The sequence below is a fragment of the Bipolaris sorokiniana genome, assembly GCF_000338995.1.
Source record: "Bipolaris sorokiniana ND90Pr unplaced genomic scaffold COCSAscaffold_14, whole genome shotgun sequence".
Taxonomy (NCBI): domain Eukaryota; kingdom Fungi; phylum Ascomycota; class Dothideomycetes; order Pleosporales; family Pleosporaceae; genus Bipolaris; species Bipolaris sorokiniana.
The window spans coordinates 301,691-319,229 of record NW_006911908.1 but is presented as its reverse complement, the minus strand read 5'-3'; the positions used below and the strand labels follow the sequence as shown (position 1 = coordinate 319,229).

The 17,539-nt window shown below is 46.4% G+C and overlaps 5 protein-coding genes and 1 non-coding gene across 6 annotated transcripts; 4 read left to right on the top strand and 2 right to left on the bottom strand.

Annotated features, from left to right (window-relative positions):
- Positions 1-316: 316 nt before the first annotated feature.
- Positions 317-1,272, top strand: COCSADRAFT_99359 (uncharacterized protein; the record flags this gene model as incomplete). The annotated part of the gene is made up of 3 exons (XM_007705562.1): positions 317-381; positions 425-950; positions 1,039-1,272. 3 exons carry the CDS (start codon positions 317-319, stop codon positions 1,270-1,272), a joined length of 825 nt encoding a protein of 274 aa, XP_007703752.1.
- Positions 1,273-1,424: 152 nt separating this feature from the next.
- COCSADRAFT_174666 (uncharacterized protein) lies at positions 1,425-5,489 on the bottom strand (the record flags this gene model as incomplete). Its single annotated transcript, XM_007705561.1, has 6 exons — positions 1,425-2,493; positions 2,577-3,041; positions 3,399-4,319; positions 4,383-4,699; positions 4,745-4,813; positions 4,959-5,489. The coding sequence occupies 6 exons, from the start codon at positions 5,487-5,489 to the stop codon at positions 1,425-1,427; spliced, it is 3,372 nt and encodes a 1,123-aa protein (XP_007703751.1).
- An 874-nt stretch (positions 5,490-6,363) lies between these two features.
- On the top strand, positions 6,364-8,783 carry COCSADRAFT_193087 (uncharacterized protein). The gene is made up of 5 exons (XM_007705560.1): positions 6,364-6,873; positions 6,920-7,275; positions 7,327-7,706; positions 7,760-8,137; positions 8,197-8,783. The coding sequence occupies exons 1-5, from the start codon at positions 6,656-6,658 to the stop codon at positions 8,656-8,658; spliced, it is 1,794 nt and encodes a 597-aa protein (XP_007703750.1). The 5' UTR covers positions 6,364-6,655; the 3' UTR covers positions 8,659-8,783.
- A 372-nt stretch (positions 8,784-9,155) lies between these two features.
- On the top strand, positions 9,156-9,241 carry COCSADRAFT_t77. Its single transcript has one exon. It is a non-coding gene; the product is annotated as a tRNA-Asp (tRNA).
- A 2,741-nt stretch (positions 9,242-11,982) lies between these two features.
- On the top strand, positions 11,983-12,773 carry COCSADRAFT_163719 (uncharacterized protein; the record flags this gene model as incomplete). The annotated part of the gene is made up of 2 exons (XM_007705559.1): positions 11,983-12,027; positions 12,312-12,773. The coding sequence occupies 2 exons, from the start codon at positions 11,983-11,985 to the stop codon at positions 12,771-12,773; spliced, it is 507 nt and encodes a 168-aa protein (XP_007703749.1).
- A 4,429-nt stretch (positions 12,774-17,202) lies between these two features.
- Positions 17,203-17,388, bottom strand: COCSADRAFT_98939 (uncharacterized protein; the record flags this gene model as incomplete). The annotated part of the gene is made up of 1 exon (XM_007705558.1): positions 17,203-17,388. A coding segment is annotated over one exon (186 nt), but the record flags the coding sequence as incomplete, so codon positions are not given.
- Between the last annotated feature and the right edge of the window lie 151 nt (positions 17,389-17,539).

The following is a 17,539-nucleotide window of genomic DNA, read 5'->3' as shown; positions in this document are numbered from 1 at the left end:
ACTAGCCTTGAGTGCTGCCAGTCACACATACATACACGCTGTATACGCGATATGACATAGCCAATAAGAGAAGTATTGGGGGCTAGTTCGCTGCCCCGCTTTTCCTGCATGTACCAGAAAGAGTCACTGTACGCCTAATATGTATAAAAAGAGTTTGACGAACCACAAACTTTGCATGTCAAATACACGAAAGGGAGGTCTTTTCTGAACCATAGAGCTCGTCCAGGCATTTCTAATGCAACTACATCACAAGATCGAAAAGTAAAAGAAAGGAACCATAAGACCAAAAATACCAACCAAAACACCAAACCCAACCATGTCTTCTCCCTCTTACCCCAAAACAGCCGTCAACAAACTCGGCCGTCTGCCAAATAGAGGTTAGTCATCCTCATTCTTCTCCTCTATTTCCCCCTAATCCAAAAAGTCCCCGATACATAAAAAAATTCCCAGGCACCTACGACTACCAAACCATCCACACCCTCATAAACCGCACGCCCATCCTTCACGTCTCCTTCACCGACCCCGCCCACCCCTTCCCCGTCGTCCTCCCTATGCTCGGATGTACAGGAAACTACTCATCCCCCAACGATTCCCCTGCCCAAGATGTCTACCTTCACGGCTACATTTCCGGCCGCCTCTTCAAACAATCCGCTGGATCCCCCCAGCAGCAAAACCAACAAGAAAAAAACGAGGAAGGCCTCCCAGTTACCATTGCCGCATCGAATCTCGACGGTCTAGTCTTGAGTCTCACCCCGTTCCACAATTCGTGCAATTATCGGTCTGCGGTTGTGTATGGGTATGCGAGTCTTGTCGAGGATGAAGACGAGGCCATGTGGGCTATGCGGGAGATTACCGAGAACATGCTGCCTGGGAGGTGGGAGGGGAGTCGGGTGCCGCCGACCAAGGCGGAGGTGAATAGTACGGGGGTGATTAGGGTGAGGGTTGTTTCGGTAAGTACTTCTACATCTCCTTTTCTGCGCTTCTTTGGCTTTCTCTGAAAAGCGACAAGGGGAAGAGAAATGCTAATGCGGAGGTTAGGCTTCGGCGAAGATTAGGACGGGGGGACCGAGTGAGGATCGTGCGGATTTGAAGAATGCGGAGCTGGTGAAGAAGACGTGGACGGGGGTTGTGCCGTATTGGGGGTCGTGGGGGGAGCCGGTGCCGGGTAAGGAGAATGGGTGCGAGGAGGTTGAGGAGTATATTGAGAGGTGGAGAGTGGTTGAGAATAATAGGGGGAGGCAAGAGGCGTTTGATGCGACGACGGAGAAGTAAATGGGAAGGGAATGGATGCATGGCAGGGGTTTTTGGGTTTGGGATAGGTTGTTTGTGTTTAAGTTTAGTATTCTCTTCTCATGTATGCACCCCGGAAAACACAGAAAGCGGTATATGACCAAATGAAATAACATGAAATTTTACAACCAAAATCACTCAGCCCTCCTCTTTTGCATACCCACCTTTCTCTTGCCCAGCACATCCCTCCCTTCTTCAATACTCAACATGGCCTCCCTCTTCTTCTCCGTTACCGGCTTCAACGCATCTCTAACAACTCTGCCCTCAATACTTACACCCTCCTCTTCGAACTCTTCCATCTTCTTGCCCACCCGCGCTTCAATCGCGAACACAAGCTCCACATCTCTTTGTCCAATCAACGTAATGGCCGTACCCACACGACCCGCACGCGCCGTACGTCCAACACGATGGATGTAGTCGTCTGGATCACGTGGCACGTCAAAATTGATGACAAGCGCTACCTCTGGGATATCGAGACCACGGGCAGCGACATCGGTGGCTACCAGGATACGAGCTGCTTGGGCACGGAATCGCGCTAGATTGTTCACACGATCGGATTGCTTGAGTCCCGAGTGCAGGGCCGTGACGCGGTGGTCAAGCAGGCGCAGCATGTATTCGAGCAAAGTAGCAGTCTTAGTCCGATTGCAGAAGATGATGACACTTTTCTCGCTGTTGACTGGCGTATTGAGAAGCACATGGAGGTAGCATTCCTTGTGCGTGACGGGCGTTTGGAGATACCGTTGCTGGAGACGCGGGGGAATTGCTAGATCCTCTGTGTCTACTTCTGATACGAAAATCGGTAGTCTGCCCGGAGCACGCGGTTGATCTTTGAGAGCCAGAACTTCTGGTGTTACGGTTGCAGTGAATAAGAGCGTTTGTCGGGTTTCTTTGGGTGGAAGCACGGATAAACATGTTTCGAGATCGGGTAGCATGGAGCCTTTTCCTGGGGCAAGCAGACGATCGGCTTCATCAAAGACAACGAACCGCACACGCCGCAACCCGCAGATGGTGTCTTCACCCGAGGTTCTGATGTGCTCTGCGAGTCGACCTGGTGTTGCAATCACGACATGGGGGCGCGAGGCAAGTTCAATAGCTTGAGCGCGTTGGTCTGAGCCTCCTGTAATCAAGATTGGCTTCATGGACTGAGGGGCCGATATGGCCTTGACTTGCTCATAGATCTGAATCGCAAGTTCGCGTGTGGGTCTAAATGGCCGTTAGCATAATGCTATAGCTGATTTGTTTGATGCCACTCTTGTCGCATCACAACATGGCAAGGCAAAACTCACGTGATGATGACCGCAAAGATTCCGCTCGGATCCTCTGCCCATTTTTGCAGAATGGGCACTGAAAACGCGATGGTTTTACCAGTACCGGTTCTTGAGCCTCCTATACAGTCTTTTCCCTTCAAGATCTCGGGGATACAAGACGCTTGAATCCCCGTTGGTCGCTTGATCGCCATGCTGGCGAGCGAGGCAACGAGCCATGGCGCTACATTGAGTGAAGCAAAACTGAGCTTTTGGTTGACCGCAGGAACATCGGCAGCTTGAGAAGGCGTTTTGTTACTTTGCGCGCCATTGGCCCTCGCTTTGACGCGCGAAATGGTTGTTGGTGCTACTTGGAGTGGCTTCGGGGCAGGTTGAGCTTTAGTCTCCGAAGCAGAACTTTCACTGCAATCGGCAGGCGAAAGTCTCCTCCTTTTTCTCGCCCCAGACTGGGCCTCCAATATCTCTTGATCGGACGCACCGGAATCGCTGTAGTCGCTAGTCGTCATATTGTGGTTGTTGGTTGTTTTCCGAAGCTTAATCTTCGACTTGGCTTCTGAGATTTTGTGCAGGGATATCTCACGCTAATCTTATCGATAACGCTACGTGAAACTGAATTAGGACCAACCATTGCGAATCGTACTATCACATTGCTGCATGATTGAAGATGTGATCTTTGACCAGAGGTCGCGAATTCCACGAATAAACTTTGAACAAGGATCTAACCGAAAGAATATATGTATACGCCCAGATATGCATCCGCATCACGCCTAGCTCGGGATCACGACAGTTTCAGTTCAGTCCATCTACAATCCCTAGGCGAATCATTTGCCATCTCTCCTGTACCTGCAGCAACTCTCTCCACATAGGCAGGATTTGTCCAATCCAGCCCAGTACTTGTCGCCATAGTCCAATGTGATTTCTGAACCAGCTTCAACTCCCTTACTGACAAGTACCACCCTTTGGGTATCCAGCCAGGTAAATGTCGAGGACTGCACATTAGGCTTGCAGCTATGATTGATAAAGCGCGTATAGTTTCCCACTCTTCCTTGCCAGATTTGGTAGCTAGTCGATTGTGTTGAGCTATCCATCACATCAAGATGCCTCATACCTTTTGTAATCAGGCCAACAAGTTCGCCGATGCCGGTACCGCGATCGAAAGCTGTTAAAGCGACTAGCCCGTTGTTTTTGCCATCCGGAGTGCGGTATACCTGAACAGGCGGCGGCTTGCGTTTTACACATCCAAACAGCAATGGGAAGCAGAAACAAGAGTTTTCCTTTGGATCGTCCGATTGGTGCTCGTTGCACAGTGCGCAGACGTACGCACCGCCTGGTCTTGCGATGACGTTCGTTTGTGGCGTCCACCTTGGATCTTCACATCCCCAGACCGATTCATCGATTACGGATTCGTCAATTTGTTCGAACGAAAAGTATGGGTCTTGGGTCAGATATGTCTGGCGTAAAGGTATTGGATCGGACCCGTCTTCGAACACGACCCATTCGTGCGGATGTCCAGGGTACTGAAGGGTTGGTGACTCGCCCACAATTGCTAGCAACTGCCGCCAGTGGGGATGAAGAGTATCGGCTGCTACTTCCAGTCGCTTTCGCAGATTTCTAAGACGTCGCATAGCGTCGTTGTCGAATCCGACGCGGTACTTGCAGAAACGGTAGATACCCATACCGGCAAACACAAGTGCTGCCCAGCCTGCGGCATCCTTCACTTCTTTGTAACCTCTCCAGATTGCCATCTTGTTTCGCAATTCCTTTCTGCAGCAGCATCGTCAGCGATCGTCATCAAAGCTGTTCACCTCAGTAACATCTTGCACTTACTCGGACCAGGCAAAATCTTGACATGCCTCCATGAAAACGGCCTTTCTATGTTTCGTCGTCGATAGCTCTGGTCTCGTTTGACTACGATATTGCACCTGCTCTTCAAAGAGTTCAGTCCACCGGGCTTGTACAATCATCTCAATCGACCGGCATACGCGGCTTGCTTGTGTAACCTTGCGACAAAACGTGTTCATTTGACTGAACGAGTTACATACTGTACTTGCTGCGCTATTGAGCACCGTCATCGTGGCAGGTGTGGCGTCTGATTGCGCATGTCGAACAATGTCCATTGATGACCCATTGGGTGCGACTTGAAACTGTTCAAATATTGCTTTCGGATCTAGATTGATAGAGCCATGAACCTGCTCCCAAATACCAATGATAAGTTTGTCTAGCGTAGAAGGTTGAAAGACGAATTTATCCGAGGCGACCTTGAACTGTCAGTATATTTGATCTGCAGGTGGCTTCGCTGGCAACATTGAATAGTCACCTGACAAGTTTGAACCAGGCGATCAACAGCCGGCCTTCTATTCGAGAAGGTCCCACAAACATCGAGCTTTGGTAACATGCACGTACTCTTTTTCTTTTCGGGAAACTTCGGCTATCAATTTGCATTTGCCGCTGATGTTCGCTAAGATCTTCCTGGAATGAAGACTGCTTTTGAGATACTCTTAACCCGCCGGTACCTTTCCTGCGGTTTTCCTGCTGCTGCTCCCTCGATGGGTAAGGACTTTCCTGAAAATGAGGTTCATCGCTTGGTGAGGTTTCGTCACACTCTCGATCATCTACTGCCGGACTTTGTGTAGGGGCAGGGGTTCTCATGCCCGTCAAATCTACTGTTTGCTGTATGTGTGTCAGAATGCGCCACTTCATGTGGGAGTTGCGATAGTAGTAGATGACCCAACATACCGATGCTATCCTCTCGGATCGCGCTCTTGCTCCATTGTCGTTGCCAGCTTCCTCGAGGAAAGCCTCAACGCGAAGGATAGGGTGGTTAAGATTATCCAGTTGTGGCCACGCAACATTGATGTTGGACTTGGAGAGGTGCTCTTGTATAGCTCGGCTGATACATTCTGAAAGGCCTTCAACGTCTGGTATCGCAGCCATCTCGTGATTTTTATGGCTATACCTCGCTAACACGAAAGAAGGCTGTCGGAGTATCACCCGCCACTAAGGTCGCTTGGCTAGATGAACAGCATGCAAAAGGTAAGCTGGTATCCACTGCGCCCGAATGCCAGATTCCCGTCGTACAGGTACCTCGGAGGAACGACGGGAGACCCCGATGGAATCGCTGCGGTGGCGAGACGCGCGGGAAACGCCCAATAGGCGAGAGAGAGACTGCTGTGGCTCAGGTGAGGTTTCGTGCTGCTCAGCAACACCTTGGTCAATTAATCCATACACGCTCAATGACGTTGTGACATGGGGAGAGCGGGCTGGGCAGAACCGATAAGGTTGTAGATGGAAATTCTGCTCGAGCAGCAGAAGCTGGGGGGAGCGGAAACGCTTTGGAGGCTATGTGCATCAAGCTTGGCTTCGGTCGTGCTCTCGGTCCACTCTGCGTCATCCGAACAGTTGTAGGGGTCCTCTTGCGCCAACTTTTTTGCGCCCAAAACATGTCAGATACTATGTAGGAGGATGTCGGAAGCTTAGTTTTACTCACAAAAGATTATCGAAAATCCATTCTGCCCGGTTGAATAGTCGTATTTGCTGCTCAATGCTGCCCGGGCAGTCGAGCTGCTCTCAGGTCCCCTGTTTTAGCCAGCATAAAAGTGGGGACCAAATGTCGAACTACTGTGACGTGCTCGTCTGCTTATCGGCAAACGTCATCAAACCACAATATTTTTGGTACTAAGAAATGTTTAATCATAGAACATTTGACATAGGAAACAACAAGGCAACGGCGAGGAATTGATCTTTGTACTTTGCCGACATGTTCTTTTCCTCCCACTCAACAAGCGTAATAGCTTGAACGGATCGATTACGAAAGTCTGCCGAACGGCCCCCCGACGTAAAACTAGGTTACCCACATTTACCAAGCTGTGGCGCTGCACTGATGATCGTAGTGGACTAGGTACGGTAATCGGACTGACATGGTGTATATATGCTTAGAAGCTCAACGCCCGGGATGGACCACCTATCCCATTCTAAATCAACGGCAATAACGCGACGCACCTCTGCGCATTTATCAGTGGCCCTGTAATTCAGTCTCTTTCTGCCAAGTAACTGTATTTCTACTTGATCTTTGTACGATTGCATCGTTTATTGTAGTGACGATGGAGTCGACGGGTCTGAACAGTAAACTGGAAAGGATCGCGACTCGAGAATCTTACACTTTCCAAGGACAAAAAGGATGGCGGAGATGGCGTATACTACAGCCTGGACGAGGCATGTATCACGATGTTAAACGAAGACTACCATACTATTGGAGTGATATCACGGACGCCTTCACTTATCGGGCTTTTGCAAGTACGGTCCGCATGTACTTTGTCAAGTAAGTACCTTCACTCAGAGGGGCATATATGTACTTACAATCGCAGTGTGTTACCCGCCATTGCTTTCACACTCGACATGTATCGCCGCACTGGCGGATTCTTTGGCGTCAACGAAGCCTTGTTTTCGTCAGCGTTGGGAGCAATGGTGTTCAGTCTACTCTCATGTCAACCGTTGACAATCGTCGGCGTAACCGGTCTGATTGCGCTGTTCAACTATACCATCTACGACATCATCACGCTCTACGAACCTAGTATATATCCAGCATTCACAGCCTGGGTCGGCATCTGGGCTGCCATTTTCCACTGGATTGTGTCGTTCGGAAACTTCTGCGATTACATGGCTTACGTTACCGACTTTTCGAGTGAAACGTTCGGCTTGTATGTTGGTATTATCTACTGCGGTATGTGAACCTCGAGCTCTTACTATAAGCTTGTGATTAATTTCTCAATAGTCAAAGGTGTTGAGGAGCTCGTCTACCTCTTCGAAGCCTCCGAATTTGAGGGTGGCTACCTCTCTATCGTCATCGCAATTCTCTACTTTGGCTCTGTCTACGGTCTCGAAAAGCTTGGGGGCAGCACGATCTTCAACCCTTTCATACGTGGTATTCTAGCCGATTACTCTTTTGTCTTTCCCACGCTGTTCTGGGTCGGCTTTTCACATATCCCTGGACGACTGAAAGACACCGCAATGTACCGTGTTCCGATTGTAGGAGCTTTCCAGCCGACTCAGAATCGCGATTGGGTAATCGACTTCTGGAATCTTGATGTCAAGTGGGTGTTTGTAGCTTTACCATTTGGTTTCTTGATGATGTTGCTATTCTACTACGATCATGCAAGTTTAGAGCCTTTCATTCTTCAGTGATCCAAGCTAACGTCTATTTACAGAACGTTTCCTCCCTTACCGCACAAGCCCGTCAATATCCCCTCAAGAAACCTGCCGGCTTCCATTGGGATTTTTTTCTGCTTGGATGTACCTGCTTCGTCAGTGGCGTTATCGGTCTTCCTCTTCCTAATGGTCTCGTACCTCAAGCGCCAGTGCATACCGACTCCTTAACCATATACGAGACAAGGCTCAACATTACTGAGACTAAGGATAGCCGCGAGATTCGCAAGCCAGAGGTTGTAGCTACTGCTGTGGTTGAGCAGCGGATTAGCCATTTCCTTATGGGCATGGCCATTTGGGGTACTATGACAGGTCCCCTGCTCATCGTCCTACATACCATGCCTGCGGCAGTCTTTGCGGGCGTGTTTTTCGTTGTCGGTGTATGTGCCCACTATCTCGTCTCCCCTCATTCTTCGCTCAGTAACTAACTGTCATCCAGTGGGGCTCCATAGAGTCCAACGGAATCTTGGCCAAGATATGGTACCTAATGTCTGAAAGACGCTTTCTCGACCCACAAAACCCTCTCAACACTGTCCCTCGTAAGAAAATTGGGCTTTTCATCTGTATCCAAATCCTGGGCGTTGCTTGCACGGTTGCCATCTCTCAGACCATTGCCGCTATCGGTTTCCCAGTACTCATCATCGCCCTGATTCCTTTACGCACCTTCTGTATGCCGAAATGGTTTTCCGAGCAGGAATTGGGAGTGCTAGATGCACTGACCGCCGATAACCCAGCTGTGCTGGTCAGCTTTGGTGGAACACCAGGTGGCATGAAGAGCAGTGGTGCCGGGGGTGAAACAAGAGATGAAGAACAGGGCAATGTGGAGAAGGCAGACAGCTCTGGGTCACAGAGTAGGCCACCGAGTGCTTTTAGACAGCGTGAAGGTAGCATCCATAGATAGAAGGTGGTGCAGTGGGAGCTCTTAGATAAACCTGGCGACGTTATAGCACATTCAATGGAATGAGAATTAGGTTTGAAGATAAAATTAGAAGTAGTATTTAAATCGCCCCAGATCTAGATGAGGAGAGAGTATTCTTTCGAGTCGATAGATTTAATAATATTAGTTACCATATGAATCAGACATGATCAGTCGTCTTGACTGACATCATCAGGTCTCCACAATTCTTGCCCCTACCATTGCTAACATCTACCCCCTCTTCGAACTCCTCAAAGCGAGCATATACCTCAATTGAAATCACATAGTATAAACCAGGTCATCAACACCTGAATTTTCATACCGCTTTCCTCACAAGGTTTCGTCCTGATCAGAGCAAGGGTTTTCGTTCAAATGATCTCTCAGTAGGACCCCACAAGAGCTACAAGCGTTATATCTCACATGGTTTGGAATCACAAGTTCTTTCTATTAATTGAAATATTCAACAATTTTTCAGATCCTCTTCTTCAGTAGTATAGTGGTCAGTATTTCCGCTTGTCAAGCAATTGACAGATCGCGGGAGACCGGGGTTCAATTCCCCGCTGGAGAGCTTTTCTTTTTTGGTGGCGCATCAAAGGTTTCCCCCACGAGGTACACGCGCCGTAGGCTAAGGCGAGGGAGGGTTTTTGTTCTCTCTTTTTTTCTTCAATTAACGAGTTTTACAAACGAGTGAGGCGTACAAGTGAGTGAGCTACCCCACCAACTTTGCGCACCTCTCTTGTTACGACACACAATGACTCCACCAAATCCATCATAACACGTCCTTCATAAGATTTTTATACATACACCTTTCAGTATCAGTTCTTAAAAAAATCGCTTTCAAACTGAAAGGTGCGCTGTAGCTACGTTCAATATCTCACGCGCTACTCTCCATCGCCAACGCGCTAGCAGGCCTACCCAATGCGATTGCTAGCCTAACTTAAAGAAACTTACTAAACTAGAAGTAGAGGTAATAGTTAATTAGACTCGGGTAGGTAAGCCAAAGTATGAGGGTGGTTGGGTGTGCACGCGCTACAGTACGCAGCAAGTACGTAAAGTTTGCGGTCGGCCGGCCAACATTACCTACTACATTATGTTAAGGCATACTACGCAACGCTATGCAGCTTGAAATAATAGAGACAGAGAGAAACTAGCAATAAGAATTAATTCAGCGAACTTATCTTGACAATATAGCGTATAGAACAGTATCATCATAGCATAACGTGTTGGATAAGCGAGTGAGCCAGGCAAGCGAGTGAGCCACCCCACCAACTTTGCACCACGCCTTAACTTCAACCAACTATAGCGTCCCCCCAATAAGCTCCTAAAGTCACTTATAAGGCTGATATATATCTTACGATTTCAGCTCTTAATACAAAGCAAATTCAAACTAAGAGATACGCTGCTAAGACGTTCAATATCTCGCGAGCTACACTCTACCGCCGACGCGCTGGTTGCCCTGCCCGACGCGATTGCCAGCCCAACTCAAAGAAGCTTACTAAGCTAGAAGAGGAGGTGATAGTTAATTATATACTTAATCTTAATTCACGTAGATTTGCGCCTACATACGCTGCTATACGCGATATAGCTGATAAGCTGCTAGCTGCGCGCGGCGCTGGCTAGATTAGACAGAAGTAGCTAGCCAACTTTGTTAAGCGTATAGATAGTCTTACGACGCGTTTTAATCGGGCGTACAATAGGTAGAGAGCTCTATATAAAGATACAGTCTTAATTAAGAGCTAGTTTAAGCTTATAGAGTAGATAAAGGCTAAGTATAGCATCTGTAATAAGGACGTCTATAACTTTAATAAAGCTAGCTTTATAATAAGTAAGATTACTACTTAGCTTATTATTATAGCGTTAGAAAGAAGAGCGCGACTAAAGGCTATCTAGCTAGGCAGTCGCGAGTAGGTGACGTTTATCGCTAGGATTAACGCAGCTAGCTAGTCTATCCTACTGTTTCTAATCTTTACTGGTAAGTATTACCTATCTATCTAGTATAAGGAGGCAGATGTAACGACGTTACAACTTCGCCAAGTATCGGACCAATCCCAGAGCCGGATCGGAGGTAGTATTCGCCGCCCTCTTCATCAACCACTCGTTGTGAGGTCGGATCCGATTCGGATCCGACTAAGATAAGTATATAAGGAGACACTCCCTGTAGCTAGCTCTGTAGACTTTTGATATCCTTTCGTACAAGGCCTATAGGTGTCTATTCGAATTAAGGCTCGTTTGATGTCCCACGCACTCCCATATGCCTCTGAGTGACGCTACTGCCGATACTAATTCGAGTAGTCTTGCCTGCGCCGTTACAGCAGAGATCCTACGCGACTGGGCGATCGCAGTTAGTAACAACAGCTAGACAACTAATAAGCTAAGAGTTAAGTAGTTAAAGCACTTTATTAAGCATACAGATGGTAAGGTTATTAAGGCACGTTAGCTACTTATTCTTAACGGCTATAAGAGCCACTAGTTACTTAAGTTCTAAGAGCTCTATAAGGAGAATAATATCTATACGCTTTGTATACCGCCTTACTCGTCTTATCTACTTTAGCCTCTTAACGTTAGCTACTTCTTACTATTAAAGCGCGCGTATAGCCGCGAAGTGAAGAGTCTAATCTGCTACTATATTAACTATATTACTAAGCTTAAGTTTCTACTAGCGTTTAAGATAGCATTTAATTAATCCTTTACGCTAGCTAATATCTACTCTGCCTTCTACGGCGTAGGCCTTATTCCTCTCTAGCTAGATACTATTCTATTAAAGCTTAATATAAAGCTCTGTACGCCTACTCCACCAGCTATCCTAGAGGCCCTCTAGTAGGCTCGTACGCCTAGTAATACACGCGAGCTTAATGTTATGGGCGGAGAGGCCTAGCGAACGAGTATGCTTCTACCTATCGTACAGAAGCTAAAAGATGAGAAAAAGAGAGGATAACTAAGTACAGGCTTCTCTTATACTTGCTCGCTTCTGATCACGTGTCTGTACGGAAGGCATATCACGTGGTCATCGACTACGTGATCCCTTCGGTAGAGATCATGGGCGCAGCCCTTTACAATACTCCCCTCCTCCACTCGTACGGACATGTTTACGTTTGTTTGTTTCCCTAGAAGCGCGCGGCTGCCTAACTTGCGGTGGAGCGGCGGCGTCTGTTTGCTCTGGTGAAGGAGGATTTCCACGAGAGCAAACGCTCCCTCCGTACGATATATAGAGCTGCCGTCTCTCTTCTCCAGCTTTTCTTCCTTTGTGCTAATTCAATTTGACTCCACTGCTACACAAGTTTCTTCTCGTCTTCTGGCCAAACTTGTACGATGCCGCCTAAGGCGCAACCACCCCCTCGCGGTATCTGGGCTAACGTAAATACCAATAGTTTACAGTTTTGCACTAGCGGTGGCCCCAATGACACTATTAACAACGTGGCTAACTAAATCTTTAACGCTGCCTACCAAGCTCTGACTCATACGACGCCTGGTGCTATACTGCTAACTTTCAACATGCTAGGCGCTGTCGACTTAAACGAGTATCGTGTCTAGTTTGTCTTCGATCAGCGCGTCGCAGATAAGCTGCGCCGTATTTACGCGGTTGCTCCCGTACGTAATACTTCTCTGACTCCTCGTACGGCTGGTGCTAACTTGTGTAGGAGGACATTCGCCGTGTGTTTGACTACTTCTGTCGTCCTCGCGGCAATAGTCCGTACGATGCTGTCTTCGGTCCGGGTCCTTACGACTACTCGCCTGTGATCGCGCGTACGACTATCACTGCTCGACAGATTCTTACTGGCCGTCCGTCCTACCTCAAGGCCTTTGTTGTGCATAGCCGCGGCGCTCTTAACGCGACTTTTTATACAAACAATTGCGCTGCTGTCTTGCGAGGCGAGAAGGAGTTTACCGCATTTGCTGGCTGCGTGTCCATCGCTGGTGAGTGGGGCGGGGCCTGCTCTAACTGCGTCTGGCAAGATTATGGAGCTCGTTGCAGTGTTACTCAGCAGACAGTCTCTCGTACAGGAGGTGGGCGCAAGAGGCTCTCTGGCGGTTCTAGCAGTGGCAGCCAGCGTGGTTGTCCGGCTGCGGGTGGTGCCGAGAACCTCTTGCTCGTGGAGTAGGTGGGCTTGCCTCCGCTAGTTTCTTCTAAGTCGTCCGTTAGGTTGTCGTCTAGGTTAGGTGTGGGACAACCATGACTGTAGGGCGGTAGTGTTAGCGAGGTGGGCGGCGGGCTCCCATGTGGGCTCGTCGTAGCCCGCCCAATGGACAAGATATTCCGTTTGCTTATGCCTTATTCTCTCGTCCGTGATATCTCGTACTATCCACTCTAAGTATTCTTCGTCGTTCTCATTGTCTCGTACGACTATAGCTGCTGGGCTAGCGTCGTCCGTCTACTGTGATAGGAATAGGTCGTCGGCCACTAGACGGAGCTTATCTACATAGTAAGTTTTCGTTTCCTATAGCACGGCTAACTCCACCTAGTAAGGATCTCGTACGCGAGCAATCTAGAACTTAGCGCTTTTCTAATTAAGTTTCTTACTACCTCTAGTCGTACGTACGTCGCATAAGTCTAGCTATACCCAGTCTCCTACGTAATAGGTGGGCGCTAGTCTGCGGGACTTATTAGCTTATCGTTCTTACTCTTATTAAGCGTACGTTATAGCAGATATGGCCTAGTTAGCGGCATTACTAATCGTCTAGACGATATTCTTTATAGCTTCTCCTACTTCGTCGGCTTGTATAACTATTTAGGGCTGGGGAAAAGGAGTATTATAATAACTATGGTAAAGGAAAAAGAGTAAAACTTCTATTATTATGTTCGTACGGGAGTTAAGTATAAGTTCTAGAAGAGGGTAGAGTTATAACTAGTTATCTTGATTATAGTTGCAGAAGATCCGTACAACTACTTCTATGTCGCTATTAGCGCGCTCTATTATTCCGTCCGTTTATAGGTAGTAGGCTGTTAAGAGATTTCTTTGAATACTAAGTAACTAGTAGACTTACTTCCAAAGAGAGCTGGCAAATTAAAGTCCGCGGTCGGACGTGATAGATTATAGGAGGCTATGGTGCCGGTAGACTTCTCGTATAAAGGCCTAGGCGACGTCTATTATTTCAATCTTATCTATAGGGATTAGTACAACGTCTTTACCTAGTCTATCCTTCACCACCATAAGATTAGTTTTTCCTTAAGAGCTAGATAAACCCATAATGAAGTCGACTGTTAGATGTTACTACGTACGGCTAGGTATAGGCAATAGTTTTAGGTACCTATATTTCCCATCCCTCCAGAGGGAGCTTTTTCTGCATAGCTCGCAGTTCCGTACGTAACGGCGTACATTAGTGCTTATATTTGGCCAATACTATTCTCTTGCGATGATTCTGTATGTTTCCTCTCGTCTAGGGTGTTCTGTTAGCAGAGATAGATGCGCCGTTTGGATGACTCCCGTCCGGAGTGGTTCACATTTAAGTACCTATACTCTGTTACGCCAGCATAGCTTGTCTTTAGCATTAATCGTACAGTCGCCTAAGGAGATAGCAATCTTACGGGAGCTTAGAAGAGATCGTTTTCCTTCTCGTACAGCTGCTCTTACTTCTTAGTATAGGGAATCTGCTTGCGCGGCGTTATCTCAATAGTCTCGTACGAGCGTAGGAAAGTGCGGTGGTTGAGGCAGCGTAGTGGACACTAGGGGCGAGGTATTCCTCTGAGTGGTGGTGGTGTCTCGTACAGGCATAATCGCAATATTCTTCTGGGCCTGGGCTGGCACTAGTATGGTGAATTCCCTCGATGCTAAATGCTCGTCTAGATCGTTCTTCTGCATATTCTGGTCTCGTCTAGACAAGGCGTCCGCCCGTACGTTTTTCTTGCTAGGGCGATAGCGGAGTTTTATATTTAGGAAGCGGGCTAGTTCCAAGTTCTATCGTACGTGTCGTTTAGAGAGCTTTTACTTATAGGTGAAGTATTTAAGATTCTTATGGTCTGTTACTACCTCAAACTCTCGTATGCCTTATAATTCAGCATTCTACTCTTTTAAGCAGCAGATTACCGCTAGTAGCTCTTTGTCGTGAATTAAGTAGTTCGCTTCGTATACTAGTAGCTTTTAAGAGAAGTAAGCTATCATACGTAGAATACCTTCGTTATCTTCTTATAGGAGTACAGCGCCTATTACTCGTCCAGATAAGTTACATTCTACTACTATCTACCTATCTAGGTTAAAGGCAGCTAGCATCTCGTTAGAGAGGAAAGCTTCCTTAAGGGCGGTAAAGCTTAGCTCTTAGTCTTAGCCCCATTTAAATTTGGCGTCTTTTCTTATTAACCGTACGAGAGGTTCTACGAGTCTTAAGAAGTTAGGGATAAATCTGCGATAGAAATTAGCGAACCTAAGAAACCCTCTCACGCCTCGTACGGTAGCTGGAGCTTCCTATTCTTAAATAGCTCTTATTTTCTTAGTGTTCATTAAGACGCCCTTTCCTGCTTTAAGAATAAATCCTAAGTATTTTATACGTTAGACGTCAAATTCGCACTTCTTAAGTTCAAGCTACAGCTCTGCAGCTTACAGACGCTCGATTACTTATTATATATATCCGTAATATTAAGATATTAAGCCATCTATATAGATTAGGATATCGTCTAAGTAGACGGAAGCGAAATCGTCTAGAAACTCGCGCAGCGTCCAGTTAATATAGCGCTAGAATGTGCTAGGGGCGTTAGTAAGCCTAAAAGGAGTAACTAGCCACTTATACGATCTAAACTAAGTACGGAAAGTAGTTATTTATTCCTAGCTCTCTATAATCTAGATTTTGTAGAAGGCGGCCGTAACATTAAGTTTTATATACTACTTTACTCATCTAACTTAATTTAGCGTCTCTTATATAAGAGGTAGAGAATAATAATTCTTATAAGTTAGCGCATTTAGAGCGCAGTAGTCTACGCAGAATCTTAGTCCTCCCCTAGGTTTTCGTATAAAAAGGACTAGTAACGCGGCAGGAGAGTTGCTTACGCGGATAAACCCTTTCTTAAGTAACTTATACAGTATCTTACGTAGTACTAGAAGTTCATCTCTAGATATATTATAGAGAGGTCCATATAGGACTTCTAGCAGCTTCCCGTTGTCTTTAGAGATTAGTTTAATCTTATAGTCAACGTCCGGGCCTTATAGAGACAGGAGCTTATCTTCTTTCTTTAGAGTAAATAGAGAGGCGTATAGTTATAAGTATAAAGGAAGAGACTTAATTACTTCTACTATAGTTAGCTACATCTTTAGATAGAGAGCTTTCTTAATATCTTAGAGACTAGTAGCGAAGACTTATAGAGCTGGCCGTTTTCGGCTTTATTATACGTGGGCCTAAAAGGTAGCTACTAAGATTACGGCGAAGTTCTATAATAGTTTAGTTCTCTCTATACTAGGTACGGAGAGATTATAACGCGGAAAAAGAAGTGTCCGTCTAGCTATATTAATAACACCTTCTATATCTTCAAGCTATGTTTTCCCTAAAATAATATCGTACTCGTACGTAGACGTGGTGATAAAAGCAGCTGCTTTTCGCTTAATTCCTCTAATATCTATAATAAATTGAGTAATAGCTTATATAGTGCTTTTTTAGTTATTAACACCTTTAATTTCCCTAGTAGAGATAGATACACGCGGTAGATTAAGTTCTTATATAAGTCTTTTATATACTATCGCATAAGTATAGCACCCGTTATTAATTATAGTAGTAGCGTTTTTTAAAAGATTAACGATTACGTCTATAGACATTGGCTGAGTAGGCTTTAGTTAGTGAAGTAGCTCTTGAATAGGTCGTACGACCTACTTATCCTGCTTTGGCTGCCCTAGTTAGCGCTTTTAGACTAGGGCTCTTCTTTTCTCTTATCTAAGCTCTCGTCTTCTAAGGTAGCGGTTAGGACTTTTATTATAGTCTCTAGCTTACGCGTGCGTTTTAGGACTGTTACTTTACACTGCTGTATAAGGTGGTCGTAAATACCACAACGTAGGCAGCTACCCTTCTCTTTACGTTAAGCGATTTGGCTTTATATACCCTAGTACTCATTCCTCGTATGGGGGCGCATAGCGCCTATATTAGGCGTCTAGTCCATTTCGTTCATAGTAGCTAGGGTAGCCGTAGGGAGAGAAGTGGAGTAGAAGAGCGCATTAGACAAGAGTTGGTCGATTACTTTAAGATTTTCCTAAGTGCTCCTAAGTCGATGCACAAAGGCGTCGTACGTCTCGTTTAAAGGAGGCTAGTACCTAGCTTAGTAACAAAGTAGCTTCCTATTAAGAGAATTCTTAAAGTAGTTAATTTTCAACGCGTCGTTATCTTGTCCGAAACTAGCTTTATTAAACTTTAGATTAAAAGCTTATACGTGAAGAAGAAACTCGCCTTTCTCTTACTTAGTTTTACGGAGATACTATAGAGCTTTTTACTTAATTAAAGAGTCTTTAAAGAACGCGTTTATGTTACAAGTAACAAGAAGGATTCTCTCCTTGACAAATGACGAGATGGCTGAAGGCCTATGGACGTCCACGTCAGAAGGTAATGATCATCGCGGGGCTAGGTCACGTGATGTGCCATCCCGCCAAGGGCAACCATCCGAGGGATGGCAGGACGCCTTGGGATGGCAGCCATCCCCAACATCACAACCATCCCAGGGATGGCAGGGAAGTAAGGGATGGCAGGACCAAAGGCAACGGATATAAGAATGGGTTGGATTTCATTATTACATTCGTTGTGGTCAACTCAAATTGTACTTTCTTACTAGTATCTTTACTTAACAAGATTGTCACAAGTTAGTCTATCAAATAGATTAGTCTTGTCAAACCTCCTTAAGCACGCCAACTCCACTGCATCGCCAGACAAGCCTCACGGAACACTAACGTAATACTCACCT